The 15,195-nt window shown below is 40.7% G+C and overlaps 1 protein-coding gene across 6 annotated transcripts in view; it reads left to right on the top strand.

Moving 5' to 3' along the window:
- ascc3 (activating signal cointegrator 1 complex subunit 3) overlaps positions 1-15,195 on the top strand; it is a 160,313-nt gene that overhangs the window by 99,208 nt on the left and 45,910 nt on the right. For all 6 annotated transcript variants that reach the window (XM_044207740.1, XM_044207738.1, XM_044207735.1 and 3 more), the window contains exons 15-22: positions 5,781-5,972; positions 7,069-7,293; positions 8,483-8,602; positions 9,038-9,202; positions 10,596-10,682; positions 10,929-11,105; positions 13,434-13,659; positions 14,334-14,488. In XM_044207740.1, coding sequence (XP_044063675.1) covers positions 5,781-5,972; positions 7,069-7,293; positions 8,483-8,602; positions 9,038-9,202; positions 10,596-10,682; positions 10,929-11,105; positions 13,434-13,659; positions 14,334-14,488 — 1,347 coding nt within the window. The remainder of the gene's footprint in view (positions 1-5,780; positions 5,973-7,068; positions 7,294-8,482; positions 8,603-9,037; positions 9,203-10,595; positions 10,683-10,928; positions 11,106-13,433; positions 13,660-14,333; positions 14,489-15,195) is intronic.

Genomic DNA, 15,195 nt, shown 5'->3' with positions numbered 1-15,195 from the left:
TTTTTAATATCCACTTCTCACAGATGAAACCATGTGACTGGTTCCAGAGGAGAAAGGAACTCTACTGTGGAGGTTAAGAGACACCTTGTGGTCCCATGAGTCCATTACACAGATGATTTTACAGACCTATCCGAGATTACTGAAGTGATGTGACACCTTTAGCACTAACTTAGGATTTCAATGATGGGCATTCATGGCATGCTGTATGAAAGATATGTCTGTTAAAGTAGGGATGCATATTAAAGGAGTGTTAAATTAGTTAATTATGTACTGTAAAGGTAGAGCTAGACGTACTGATGTACTGATACACCTTCACTTTTCTTGTGAGGACGTCTTTCTCTTTAAACTCTCCATCTCTGTGGTCTTTAGATGTGCAGCTTTCATGTTATTTTGTTTGACAAGATACACAGATGCAGACACACTGATGCCTGTGAGTGTGAAGCCTCCAGGGACTCCACAGCAACACCAGAGTAGGCTCATTAATGTCTCTGTTTGCTTTCATTGGTGCTATTTTTACAAGTCTAGTCCACCGCCGGTCCTTTCATTGTGTCAGATCCGTGACAACCTGTCAGCGTGCCAAACCAGCTCCCCAGTACACTGATCAACAACAATGAGCTGCAACTCAAAGGCTGGTGGAAAAAAAGAATGACACAGTGGAGTGACAAACACACACATCACAAAAATGGCCGCCTTAAATAGAAACATAGTTTTTTTTTAAAATAGGGGACAGCGTGAAGAAAACTGAGCACCTCCAGTCTGACTCTTCTGGTATAACAGCTCATCTGCAGTCTCCTAGCCTCAGGGAGCGGCCTTGCGTGTTATCATGGTAGTGCACAGCAAGTCCATTTTCCTCTTTGATTGCTTCTTCATCAGCATTAAACAGCGGACTGGAGTGTTAACTGTTCTGTTGTGCCACCCACCACGTTCAAGAACAAAGGACCGGTATCATACACTTGCTTTTTTTGTATACACAAATGGACAAACAACGCATCAACAAACACACTCATGCAAACAGATATGACCTCCATTACTACGTCACATATTACAACCGTGTTAAATTACTCTTATTGTCTTTTTACTCGTGAAGCTTTTATTGCACTACTAACGAGTAGTAAAATCTACTCGCAGGGGGTTCATTTCGGACCCTGTCTGTGTGTGTGCGGGGGGGGGGGCATCCCCTCTCCTGTTTTACAAACTTCGTAGGAGAAGTGACATGGAACAAACAAGATAAACTACTCTTGAGGTATATATGTTATATATGTAATATGTATCTTAAGCCGTGGCTGTTTAGAATATGGCGAGAGAGAATGGACATTAATACAGATAATGACTGAACTTGACTACCAAAAATCTCCCACATTGATTTTTATAACTCCGGTAGCCCTTTTAATTTAACCACTCATCTTTATGCTGAGCTGGCCACATTAGAGAATTTAACTGATATTTCCTCATGTATAGATAGCAACATTTAGAATGCACAATTGCAGCAGCAGAGAACCATTGTTTGTATTTCAATGGTTTTCAGAGATACGCAAAATATGGCACTTAATGCACTTAATCAAACTCATTTTGCACTGCTGACAATGATTTGTAGTAGGTTTAGTAAATATCCCCCTAAGATGGAGATAAAACAGAATGAAATATTAAGAGATAGAGACAGATCATGATAGAAAAGTGGAGTAGAGTAGGTGTGAGTGGAAACTCATCCTCCCACTCTCTCCTGCCTATCCAGCATTAACAGCCAGCTTCTCTGAGCACCAAACATTATGACCATCAAGGGCCACTAAATGAAATCAACAATTAGCCATCCTGCCTCAATTTAACAAAGTAAATGAATAGTTTTGGTGCTCATGAGAGTCAGTGTTGGTGATGATGCCGAGACTGAAGCCATCTAACTGCCACTCTTCAGTTCGGTATCATATGCCAAATTTTTGGTGTGGTTTTACACTTTGAAATCTCAGCTTTGAAGCTGTAATTTGCTGCACAAAAATACTGATGCTTCCACATTTCTGAAAATGGTTTTGCTTCTCTCCTGCACACTATTACTGAAAGGATCTGGGATCTATGAGTGCTTCAATTAAATCGTCTGAAATATAAACCATTTAATTATACCTTCCTCTATTTAGTGGTCCTTAGAGAAGGTTTGACAACCTTATGAATAGTTTATTTCAGCTCTGGTGTCAGCTGATGTTCTTTACAATGTCACAACAATGATAGACAGTGAGTGGAGCTGGCAGCTGGCTGTCTGTGGACAGAGTGAGCTCTGCAGCAGGAGCAGCAGTGAGCAGCAGGGCCTAATGGGACCTGATCAGGAGCTTAGGTCTCTGCCATCTCAAATACAGCCATGGCACAGCAGACATCAGCGCTAACTCACCTTAGATTAGAGGCTGGAAGCATGGCTGTAACACACTCTGACACCTCAAAGCAAAGCCTCAGCCATAGCATTTCAATTTCCTACCTTCTCCGGCTCACATGGTGGAGCGCAGTGCACAGCCTGTCCCTGAGGACTCCCACCGGGCCACAGTTTGTCCTGATTTTCAGACGTGTATATACAGGCAGGGCTTTAGACGGCATAGCAGGATTGCTTTTTGTTCTATTGTGTCATTTTTATGGACATCAAATCACTGCACAAAGCATGGACCTGGGAGTGGAATGGTACCAGTATAACAAATACACTGCCACATCAGTAGTTAAGTGAAGAAGGAATATGCTAGACTTGTGTAGAAGGTGCCAAAAAATCTACATGTGTGAACTATTAAAGGCTTCAGTATGCTTCGAACAAATTAGGTTGTATGTCATGTCGTCTGACCACATCTACCGGCAAGATTTTTCATACCTATTCTGAATGTCCACACTCAAAGGTAGAGCAGAAAAGTGGGCCTTCATAGAGCGGGGAGAGATGCAGTGAATCGTACTTACAGTCATACATCCACATAGGCATTCATTCAAATTGAACCAATTGAGCCTGAACTAAGGGTGCAGTTTATAATGTCAGTTAGGCAGCTAAGCACTCCTCACCCTGGTTCAATCAGCATGCTTCTAGCTTTGCCCCATCAAACAAAAATGTTCTTAGGTGGGAAGCCAGTGAGGGATCATGTCCTTAAATCAGCCCTAGCGTCTCATACTTGCTGTTCTGCGCAGGCTGTCTGATTCGGTCTTCACCCTCCTCAGGCCAACAGTGGGAATCAGTAGTAACAATAATAATAATAATAATGATGATAATAGCTTGATTTGTATAGCACTTTTCAATGCAGCTAACAAAGTGCTTTACAACAGTCAATATAAAACACAAACAAATCAAAACTAAAGTTAAAATAAAATAAATAGGCATCACACAAAAAAGCTTCTTTTTTTATGTGTCATAAGAAGTGAGATAAAATAGGGCACTGACAAGGACTAATGTAGGAGGAATTTGAAGGAAAATGGAGTGTACCTTATTCTAAAAAAGGTTTTATACTCCAGTGAAGGAAACTTTTTTGTTGATAATAAAAATGTATGTATGTAAGAGAGACTGTCATTCCAAGAAAAATGACAGCATCTGTTTGTTCAAATGCCTAAATACAAACTATTTTCACATTCCACTGACACGCAGCCATGTGTGTCTTGTCGTTCAGGAGCAAAACTGGAAGTAACGTGAAGTTGTGATAGAGCCACAAAACGTAAGGAGGAAGTCAGGGTGACATCTGGATGAATGGGTCAACAAAGCATGACTGCAGTTTGTATGTCGTATTCTACCGACCATTAACTTGGCCCGAATTTTATTTTAAAACATTCATAAAATGAACTAACCTTATCAACATAATGTGAAGAAGTATCAGTTCTGACGTTATGTCAATGACGTCAATGACGTATTGTGTTGCAGAGATATCTACTGAAATTAGCATGCTAACCTGCTAGCCCCGGCCTGTCCTGTGTTGTAATACCACTTGTGCCTCACGAGGCGATAGTCACAAGCACTCACTTTTTTAGTCTAATAAATAAACAAAATAAATTCACAAAATGCCAAAAAAGGAAATATTCTTACACCTTATCAAACCAATAAATACAACCGTACACCTTCTGCATACACGTTTCTCTCTTTTACTGAACTAAGACCAACTTTGCCTTGTTAACTCATCGTAAAACACACTTTTCAAACTCCACAACTCCTTTATTCACTACTCCAACAATCACCAACTCTGGTTTGGTCGATATAAATCCTTAATCCACCGCGTTAGATATGAAAAACATTCTGTCTCTACATGCTGTCGCTGCCTCTCTGATACCTGACCTCCCTCTCGCTCCTCTCCTGCTTGACACCTGGTGCCCATTCCTGACTCAGTCTGCTAATAGGACCGCTAAGTTAGCTGCACGGCTAACTGAGCTAACTAGCTAACGGCAGTTAGCAGCAGTTATGACGATGATGTGATATGCTGCACCCTATTTTTTGAGACTTATATTTTGGAGACTGCTGTTGGTTTTTCATTTCCTACAACAGTCAATGTTGGTTTCTTTTAACCTTAACCTTCTTCTTCTTTTAACTATGACAATGAAAGTTTCCTTTAGTAGAAAAACTTTAAAAAACTTTAGTAGTTTTTTTTAACCCAAACTGTTATCATTCCCGAACTCTAATCAAATAGTTTTTTTGCCTAAACCTTAACTACAGCAGTGGAGCAGATCAGGAAATGCTTTTTGTGATGGTCATTTGTAACAGTTTTGGAAGCCCCTGACAAACAATGTCATCCCATTGATAGAAAATACATGTTGGATGAATTGAGATGGAAGATTTTATGAAAACAGTTAACTCAGGCTTTTAATTGTTTACGGTAATTGCAACATCATTTTAAATCCAGATTTGGACATTAAGATGTAAAATACATGTATTATTTTTCATGTATAAAGTAAAGTGGTTTTTTACCTATTAGTAACTGCAATAGAAGATTGCCAACTATATGTTTCTATTTTGTCTCCATTAAAAAGTAATAAACCAGTTTATTGTTTTCACATTATGGATGAAAACCTGCACTTCTGTGACATTTTACCAAATTGTCTACTACACCTGCTGCACTGTTGGTTACTTAAAGTCTCAGCCCTCCACCTTTATCCACAAGGTTTGCATACAAATCCAGACATTCATTGCAGCCCAAACACTCATACAGTGTGCGTGAGGCAGACAGCTGCTGGCAGTAATGGGCTTTCTTTTTGCGGTGCAGAGGAGCGCTGGGCGCTGACCTCTATTTAGATGCCCAGAGAGAGAGATAAAGCCCTGTGATGAGGACTCCCCTCAGCCTGGCCAGGTCACAGCCCTACTGTCAGTCACCAGCACACATCTCAACCTGGCTGACTGAGTGTGTGTGTGTGTGTGTGTGGTCTCTGAGCTGCAGATATTATTTGATTCTACAGCGAGTTAACACCTGTGCATTTTACCACAATTCACCTTAATACCCTGGTAATACCTTTGTGAAGCTGATCATGTTACATTTTTGTTAAGACTTTCAGAGAGCTGCTGATTCAGCTGTACTTTCTAAGTTCCACTTGCACATTGTCATGTTCTTGTTCTAGAGTGTGTTTTATTCAGAGTTGTTCCTGTTATTGTTGCTGTTATTCTGGGAAAAATAACAGCAAAAATGATGACTCAAATTATGTCAATTTCTCTCAGAGCCCTCCTTTCTCTCTGCAGTCCAACATGAAATTGGATCTGGGCAGGGTTAAAAAACCCAGCGCTAGTTGCTTTCCTTCACGTTCCCTCAAGCACTTTTATTTCCTTTTTTTAAACTAACCTCTCTTACCACCTCTTTCAGATCCAGCGTTCCAGAAACAAGCAGATGAAGGAGATGTTCCCAGAAGGCTTTGGTATCCACCATGCTGGCATGCTGCGGTCTGACCGCAGCCTGATGGAGAGCATGTTCTCCAAAGGCCACCTTAAGGTGCTGGTCTGTACTGCCACCCTGGCCTGGGGAGTGAACCTGCCGGCCCATGCAGTTATCATCAAGGTTTGCTTTTTTTCTTGCTTGCTTGTGTTTTCTGCAAGCAAGGCTGGATTACCAGCCAGGCAAAGTAAGCTACTGCCCGGGGTTTCAGACCTCCAGGTATCCCAAGGGCTCCAATTACTTTCATTTCATTAATTGCAAGTTTGTTTGGTAATATACACCACTGAAGCAAAATAGAAATTGAATAGTTAAGGGCCTTAAAGTGGCTCCTTAATTTTTACAGACTCTCACCCCCAATCCCACTGAAGATATAAAAAAACAGTACACAAGTTTATAGTTTCTCTTTTTTTTTTTAAAGGCTCAGTAATTTCCTAAAACAGCTGTTCACTAGTTTTTAACAAACATTACTCAAAATGGAGGAAATAGTATTTCCGGCAGCAGGACACACACCACAGTGTGTGTGTTCATGGTAATAAAGGACCATGTCACCCAGTTCAACAGGATATACAAGATATATCAGGCTTTGCATACACACAAACACTTGTTAGTAGGATACATTCGTTGTTGGTCTGGGTCTGCACATGGTATATGTTGACAATAAGATAAATATGGAATATTACCAGACTTCTCCTTTAATCAATAGAAGTACCACTACAAAATCAGTTTGTTAATTGAACTAGCTTAAACTGTATTGGCATCAGATCTGATCGGGCCGTGGCAGAAAGATACGTTAACTAACCACAACAGTAAATGCTCACTCTTATCCAGCATTAGTTTGTGTTAGAATGTTTCAGTATGGTTTCTAATATTTAGAAAGCTAAATGTAGTACCAATGCACATGATTCCAAATTTAACTTTTAATTTTTATATTTTTTTATTACATATGAAGTTTGATTCAATTTAATTTTAAGTTTCATAACACTCACCACTGTCTATAAATAACTTACAGCATTAAATATTAAGCTCTCCGCTTGTTGATGTTGCACTGCAGGGGAAACACCATATGTAACAAGTTATTTGGTCAATCTTTGCTTTAAATTAGCTGCTTTTTAGTCATATGTAATGAAATATTCACAAATTATTCACAAATATATTCAAATAAATGTTGTTGCATGTGTGTCCGGTCCTCTGAAGCCGCTTCTCTCTATTGTGTCTACAGGGTACTCAAATCTACGATGCCAAGCGCGGTACCCTGGTGGATCTGGGCATCCTGGACGTCATGCAGATTTTCGGGCGCGCAGGTCGCCCCCAGTTTGACAAGTACGGTGAGGGCACCATCATCACCACCCATGACAAACTGAGCCACTACCTGACTCTGCTGACCCAGCAGAACCCCATCGAGAGTCAGTTCCTGGACAGCCTGGCCGACAACCTCAACGCTGAGGTCAGTCTCCATACGCTGCTAATGTTAATGTTTTCTTTATTCTTCCAATTCTAGATGCAAAATAGCTTTCTTTCCTTTCTGAAAAATAAAGGCAGTCGTGGAGAGGAAGGGTTTGAGTGTATTTTTGGTGGAAACTTCAAGTTTTACTGCATCAGGAAGGGACAAATGGGGGAACTTTTGAGGTCTCTAATATAGACCTGTGTGGGTAACAAAACGTCCACCATTCTGCATTACCTGTCTGCATTTGTGTGTTATTTTTGTATCACTGTTGAGTGAGTAATCTACTTTGAAATCTTTGTATTCAACACCTGCTGTAATTATGTGCTAATTATTATCTTTTTCAACACCTCATCATGTGATGTACTAACATATGAACTGTAATTGGTTTGTTTTTCCCAAAACAAATTAAGGTTAAAAAAAAATGGCCCTCCTATGGCAATAAAAAAGTAGGAGTCGCCTCTCGTCTTGCTCATTTTTGGTGGTTTCATTCAGTACTAATGGACTGAAATCTGCTGATGTGTTTCAGCGTGAAGCCTTTATCAGACCATATCATGCAAATCAGCAATCGGCAGGAAAACAATATACCCCAGAAAAAAGGAAATAAAACATTAAAAGATCAAACTAACAAATAATGAAAATGAAAAAGTAAGAAGCCATTAAATGAGTGAAAATAAAATCAAAAAAGACAAGAAGATAGAAGAAATAAACAGGTGCTAATTGGTGTCCTTTATAAATATCAAGTATGTCATATATACTCTGATGAAGGCTTCATGATGAAGCACATCAGCAGATTTGTCAGTCCAGTAGTGAAAAATCACCAAAAATGTTTCTGTTTTGATGATAACAAACACATTGATGTACTTTGCATGCAAGCGATCCACTTCACAAGCTGCGTTAGAAAGGAGGCCAAATCCTCCTCAACCAAATCTTCACACATAACCCCCGGCTGTGTCTTTTGGGTTCGTTTTTGGGTCTGTCTGAGCTGGAAGGTCTTAACAGTGCATTGTGGTCCAAAGCATGTTGTAGTGTTAAGAAGTCTGACAGTGTTGTAGGAAAGAGTAGATGGAAACAAACCTGGACTGTTTGTGTTGAGACTGTAGTATCCTGAAGTGTCCACTAGATAGTGACAGAGACCAGTGATGTCCTGCCTGTGTGAGCAGTGTTCCTCTCCCCTCTCTCCTGGAATCAGGTTGCTCTGGGGACTGTCACCAACGTGGAGGAAGCAGTGAAGTGGCTCAGTTACACTTACCTCTATGTTCGCATGAGGGCCAACCCACTGGCATACGGCATCAACCACAAGGCTTATCAGGTCGGTGATCCAGACTGTGATCTCTTAGTCTGCCTGTCTGTCTCTCCAAGCTCGTAGCACTGCAAGGGTCTCCTCAGGATTTTTGGACTGTGATGGGGGAAGCACGTGTGCGACAGTAAAAATAACAAAGGAAACAGTAAAAATTATAAAATTACAAATATCTAATTTCCATCTAACATCAGTCTAAGCTTTTTCTAAACTATTTCAGGAGTTTTGATTGATTGTACCTTTATAAGGTCATATAGAAGGATGTGGATGATTAGGACATTTAGCAAATGATTGAGTTAATTGATGGAATTATTAAAATAATTATTTTAAAGGCCAAAACAAGACATGACAGAAATGTCAGAGAATGCACATAACACAAATATTTCAGTCCCATGTTCTTGAATGTAATTGGTGAATTAAAAATGAAGCATTTCAAATTTATTTCAGATGGATCCCTCCTTGGAGCTGTACAGGAAGGAGCTGGTGGTGGAGTCGGGCAGAAAGCTGGATAAGGCCAGGATGATCCGCTTCGAGGAGCGCACCGGCTATTATGCCTCCACTGACCTGGGCAGGACCGCCAGCCACTTCTACATCAGATACAACACCATAGAGGTAGACTCACTTCTACATCAGATACAACACCATAGAGGTAGACTCACTTCTACATCAGATACAACACCATAGAGGTAGACTCACTTCTACATCAGATACAACACTATAGAGGTAGACTGGGAGAAATGCAGTTGTACCATGCAAGGTCTGACCACATCACTGGGATACCTTTTTAGCTGGAGTTAACTAGTGTGAGACCGATCAACATTTTTGAAGCAAATATTTGATGGTTGATTTTAAACTTTAAACTTTACAATACAAAAAAACATCTATGGTGTTATTCTGACTTTTGTCATGAAGTTAAGATACCATGAACATATGGGCATTACGATTAAATGCAAATTAAATCAAGAACACCTCAGAAACAACAGAGCCAAGTGGCTTAAGTTGCTATGGCAGCAGAGGAATCCCACAACCATAAACTGTGTTTGAGCCACATAAACTTCCAATAACCTGAACTGAAAATATTACAGAGCCGCTTCACCAAGTTCAACCCAGCAAGAAACCAAATAGGAAGTTTGTTTTTTGCTAAACGCTGGTGGAGTGTCAGTGGGTTCACCGGAGGGCTGAGACGGGCTTATGCGTCACATTTACCGAATGTGTTGAACAACCCCCTAAATGACTAAACTCTCTGTGTGTATCGTACTTGTGTCAGGGAGACAGTGGGACTAGTTAATTCAAGATGCAGCAAGCTGTTTAGTGTTACACATATGACATGTTTCTGGCATTTTCTTAACAAGAATGACCCTGGGGTGCCCCGGTGGCTCACCTGGTAGAGCGCGCAGCACGTACCCAGGCCGAGTGCTTACTGCAGCAGCCTGGGCTCGAGTCCGGCCCGGGCCCTTTGCTGCACGTCCTCCCCTCTCCCTCCCCCGCCCTTCCCGTCTCCCTCTGCGGTCGCTGTCAAATACAGCGGAAACGCCAAAAGCATAATCTAAAATAAAAAACAAGAATTATCCTACATCAATGTTTACATCTAAAGAGACGCCTAGGGTAGTGCAGTTTTTGATGTTGGACATTTTTCTCAGTGTGATTAAATACTGGCCAACTGTACCCAGGGTCCGAACCAAGAAATAAAGATGATTACATTTAAGTAACGAAACAACAAAGTAGCAGTTAACAGAAGTTAAATGCATTTTTAAGAGCTGATGGCAAGACCACGAACACGAGAATGATATTTGCCCAATGCGTTAGCAAGCAGATATCTTTTATGACTTTTATTATTACAACCTTGCAAATGGAAGGAGCCGTGTGTGTTCACCACAGGTATCTGATTCATCATTGTTCAGTTCTTGTGCGTTTCCACAATATTTAGTGTGTATCACTGCATGAGACATAATGACTTGTCCTCCTCCATTAACCACTCATATTTCTTTTCCCCCCTTCTGTGAAGACTTTCAACGAGAATTTCAACTCTCAGCGAACCGAAGCTGACATCCTCAGTATTGTGTCCAAGGCCGAAGAGTTTGAACAGCTTAAGGTGAGAGGTCATCATGTATAAGCTACAACAACGGCTGCTAGAGCTTCAGTCAAGCACTGAGGTCTACCAACATATCTCCATCTATAGTCCAAATTATGTTTCAAATAAAAGTTGTAATTATAAACCTGTAGTCACCTACCAAGCAAACTGATTATTTATTTAGTCTACATTACAGGCCTACCGACAGTATGTAGTTGAAATACCATTATAATATGAAAATATAACGTTGGTGATGTGTGTTGGCAGGTCCGGGATGAGGAGCTGGAGGAGCTGGAGCAGTTGCTGTGTAACTACTGTGAGCTGCCGGCTGCAGGCGGGGTGGAGAACGGCTACGGCAAGATCAACATTCTGCTCCAGACGTACATCAGCCGCGGAGAGGTGGACAGCTTCTCCCTCATCTCAGACCTGTCGTATGTGGCTCAGGTGAGGAAAAAGGAACAACACGTACACACACACACACACACACACACACACACACACACACACACACACACTACAAGATAAAACAATATATCACTAAATCCAACCCTCAGATGACGCATTTAAGGATTTAAATTCGGTCAAATGAATTAAGTTACAGTCTAAAGATCAACAGTCAGTGCTCTCTGGTGGACAAACTATGTAACTGAGACACTGTTTTATCTCAAACATATCTGACGTTTCTGTACACCCACCCCACTCTACCTAATGAGGAGCTGGAGTATGTCTGTATTAGCAGTGAGAAAAAAATGAATGAATAAGTGCTAGTGAAGTCAGATTTCTTTTTTTTTTTGTATTGAAAATGGAAACAGTAGTAAAGTGGTAGTGTTTTTACTACATACATACGAACACAGCTGATGCATTGAATTTACGAAAGGTACTGTAGTGAAGTTTTTAGTTGATTTTACAGTGATGAAAATGTAGACAGTAATATTAATAGTTTTGCTGTTGAAATCAATGACAAAATGGTGGTAGTAGTGCCAGTAGTCAAGTGTTTGACAGATGGGCACCAGTAGTTCTTCATAGTACAATGGTAGTAGTTACTGTGGGATGCATATTTTAAGATGGAGCAGAAGAGTGTGAACAAGGATTAACAGGATCCTTTTTTCGGTGCGTCTGTTCTCCTCAAACCTTCCTGTGTCCAGCCAGACCTCTCAGTCTCACCCAGCTGAGAGCACTGCCAGATTTCAATAATCCCCCTCCAGAGGGCATTCAGACCTCACCAGACACAGATCACATTAACACCTGACCAAATCAATCACAGCCTGACCAGACTTGAGCAGTCTATCAGCGAGCAATACTGCCACCTGACCTCTCCTCCAGAACTGACATGAGCAATCCATCAACCCGGGCGTCCGAGCCCGGCCAGGACTCCTCCTGATCACACAGGATTCATCACCCGAATACAGCATGATGTACCATACAGCTGCTGCAAGTGACGTCTGCTCCAGTACAAATGTGTTGTTTTATTCCAACTTTAACGTTTACTGTTAAAACTGCTGCTGTATGTACAAATGCAGCAGTAGTACGTGCACTTCTGTCGGTTGTCCGTCCAATTCTCGTGAACGCGATATCTCAGGAACGCCTGAGAGAATTCATTCAAATGTGGCACAAACGTCCCCTTGGATGAACTGATTAGAATTTGGTGGTCAAGGTCAGTGTGACCTCACACAACACGTTTTTGGCCTTAACTCAAGAATTGATGTCCATACAGTTGGTCTGACAATGAACAGGTGACACTTTTGACTCAAAGGTTAAGGTCACTGCGACCTCAAAATGACCTTGGCAAACAGGTTTTTCGCCATAACTCAAGAATAGATTTACCATATTTCACGGTTGGTCGGACAATGAATTGGTCACTGTGACCTCAAAATGACCTTGACAAATTTGTTTTTGGCCATAACTCAAGAATTGATGAGGCAATTATGACAGAATTTCACACAGATGTTTAATGGGATACAACGATGAAGTGATGACATTTTTTACTCAAAAGGCCAACGGTCATTTTCACTGTGACATCATAATGACATGGAAAAACACTTCTTAAAAATTATTATTCAACACCACAAGTCAGGAACAGAAGGGGAGATTGTGACCATATTTCACAGTTGGTCGGACAGTGACCTCTACATAGGTTTTTAGCCATAATTTAAGAATGAATTGGGGCGATTCCAGAGTCCACACACATGTTGACGACACAATGAGTAAACAATAACTAGCACAGTACGGGCTTTCCTCCATCTCGTTCTCATTCTGCCTTTCACTTCCTGCCTCATTCTGAATTTCGAGCGTCATCAGAATCACGTGACGGCAAACAACGTACTGGAGCGCGCCTAGCTAATCGTGATCCTGTGAGTGAGTTTCACCTACAGCTCATAGAGAGGCTTCGCATCTCAAAATGCCAGGAGAGAACAGAACTACATTTTGTGTAGCTATACTCTATAAGAATCCATCTTTACACAGTAATCAAGTACATGTGTACCTGTTTAGCCAATACATCTATGATAATCAATCATTAATCAGTTCAACAATGTATATTCACTGGAATCTTAGATATGTATCATCAATATAATGATAACTTCCATTTAGCCAGAAAATGCAGTTTATACCTTTTTATTCAATCCCTTCCAAGTATTCACTACATATGTATTATATGAGTCTGGACAGACATGGATGTAAACTGAAACTTGACTGGTTGGCGGAGGTATACAACCACAGGGTGATAATTCTATTTTTTTCCTTCCCTCCTCCTGCTGTTGTCACTTCTCACAGAATGCTGCTCGTATCATCAGGGCTTTGTTTGAGATTGCTCTGAGGAAGCGGTGGCCGGCCATGACCTACCGACTGCTCACCCTCTGTAAGGTGATTGACAAGCGGCTGTGGGGCTTTGCTCACCCTCTCCGCCAGTTCCCAAACCTGAGCCATGTTGTACTGAACCGCTTGGAGGAGAAGAAGCTCACTGTGGACAAACTGAAGGACATGAGGAAGGATGAGATCGGTAAAAACAACTAAATCCTAGCTTCACTGGTGTATATATATATATTCAGACTTATGTATGATATATATTCAAAATGATTCTAAACTACACTAAAATACAGGCATAAAGCACCCAAATGTCAGGTGTAAATATGCCGTAAATTCTCAAATAGTGACTGGGGCCTTTATTTACCTCAATTGCAGGAAGAACCAGGCCTTTATTTGAAAAAAATATGTTAGAGACCTGTATATTTTATCATATTTTAGTAAGAATTCTCCCTGTTTTCTGTAAGCTCCCATTTCATTTTGTTGTTGTTAATGCACACTCAGCACTTCCTCCATGTTTAACTGTTGTCTTGATAAATTTAGGATAATGTGAATTTCCACATCATTATTACACTACAACAGTCATGTCATACTCCCCACGCTGCTGCTGTGAGGTTCTTAGTCATTGACTACAGTCAGTTCTACATTCTACATTTTTTCATTCTGTGTTTAGCATATGACATGACTCATGACTGTATTGATGGAATTAGTGCTGTAGAAATGTATACTGTGCTAAATTTAGCCGGCCCAGCTATTATTTGAATATTGGCTTTTTGGCTGTTGGGTATTTACTGTAATCTGTGCACTAGATTAGATTTACTCTTAATTATTACACAAAGCACATGTAAATGCCAGGTGTATTGTTCCCAGGTCACATGCTGCACCATGTCAACATCGGGTTATCAGTCAAACAATGCGTCCACCAGATCCCCTCGATCACAATGGAAGCCAGCATTCAGCCAATCACACGCACCGTCCTACGTGTTCGTCTCATCGTCACGCCTGACTTTCGCTGGAATGACCAGGTAAACATGGATCACATACTCTAACATGCAACCATACTGATGTTGTGTGCTTCTCTTTATATTTGATATAGCTTGAAACAGCAAGCTTGGCTCATTTTTTGTTGCATTTTCCAGAGACATTTGTACCAGTGCAAATTTCTACATTTCTACCAGTTTTAACTACTACCTAAAGTTACTTTCTCTGATTTTTTGCTAGCACACAACCAACACCCCAAATTGATGTTTTGAACATAGCTCACAGATAAAATAAAAAGTGCTTGGAAATGATCATTCCCTACAAATGATCTGTCCTTTTTAAAATTGCCAAATATAAATACCTCCAATAAATAACATGTTGTAATATATTATAATGAGTATTAGATACATCATGTACACAAGAATCCTGGTTTCCGTAATCAGAGTAGGAGATTAGAGAAACCTGATTTCCTTCCAGCTACATTTCTCTTGGAGAAAGCTGATTTCCTGGTCATGTGTATATAGGTAACCAGGTTTCTAATTGGCTTTTTTCAAGTGAGCATGTGCAGGACAAACATCTTGCTGTGGGAGCAGGATGAAAGGAGAGATTATTACATCTAACAATGTGCCCTCGTGTTCAAAATAATTCGAAGTCAGACTAACTGAAACTGACAATAAGCAGCCTCTGTAAATCCTCTGTGAAAGTAGCAGTTGACTGTTTGTAAGATTGGGACACTCACCAGAATGCTCTG

The sequence above is a fragment of the Siniperca chuatsi genome, linkage group LG9 (assembly GCF_020085105.1).
Source record: "Siniperca chuatsi isolate FFG_IHB_CAS linkage group LG9, ASM2008510v1, whole genome shotgun sequence".
Classification (NCBI taxonomy): domain Eukaryota; kingdom Metazoa; phylum Chordata; class Actinopteri; order Centrarchiformes; family Sinipercidae; genus Siniperca; species Siniperca chuatsi.
Note: the sequence above shows the minus strand (reverse complement) of the source record. Positions and strands in the feature narration are given on the sequence as shown.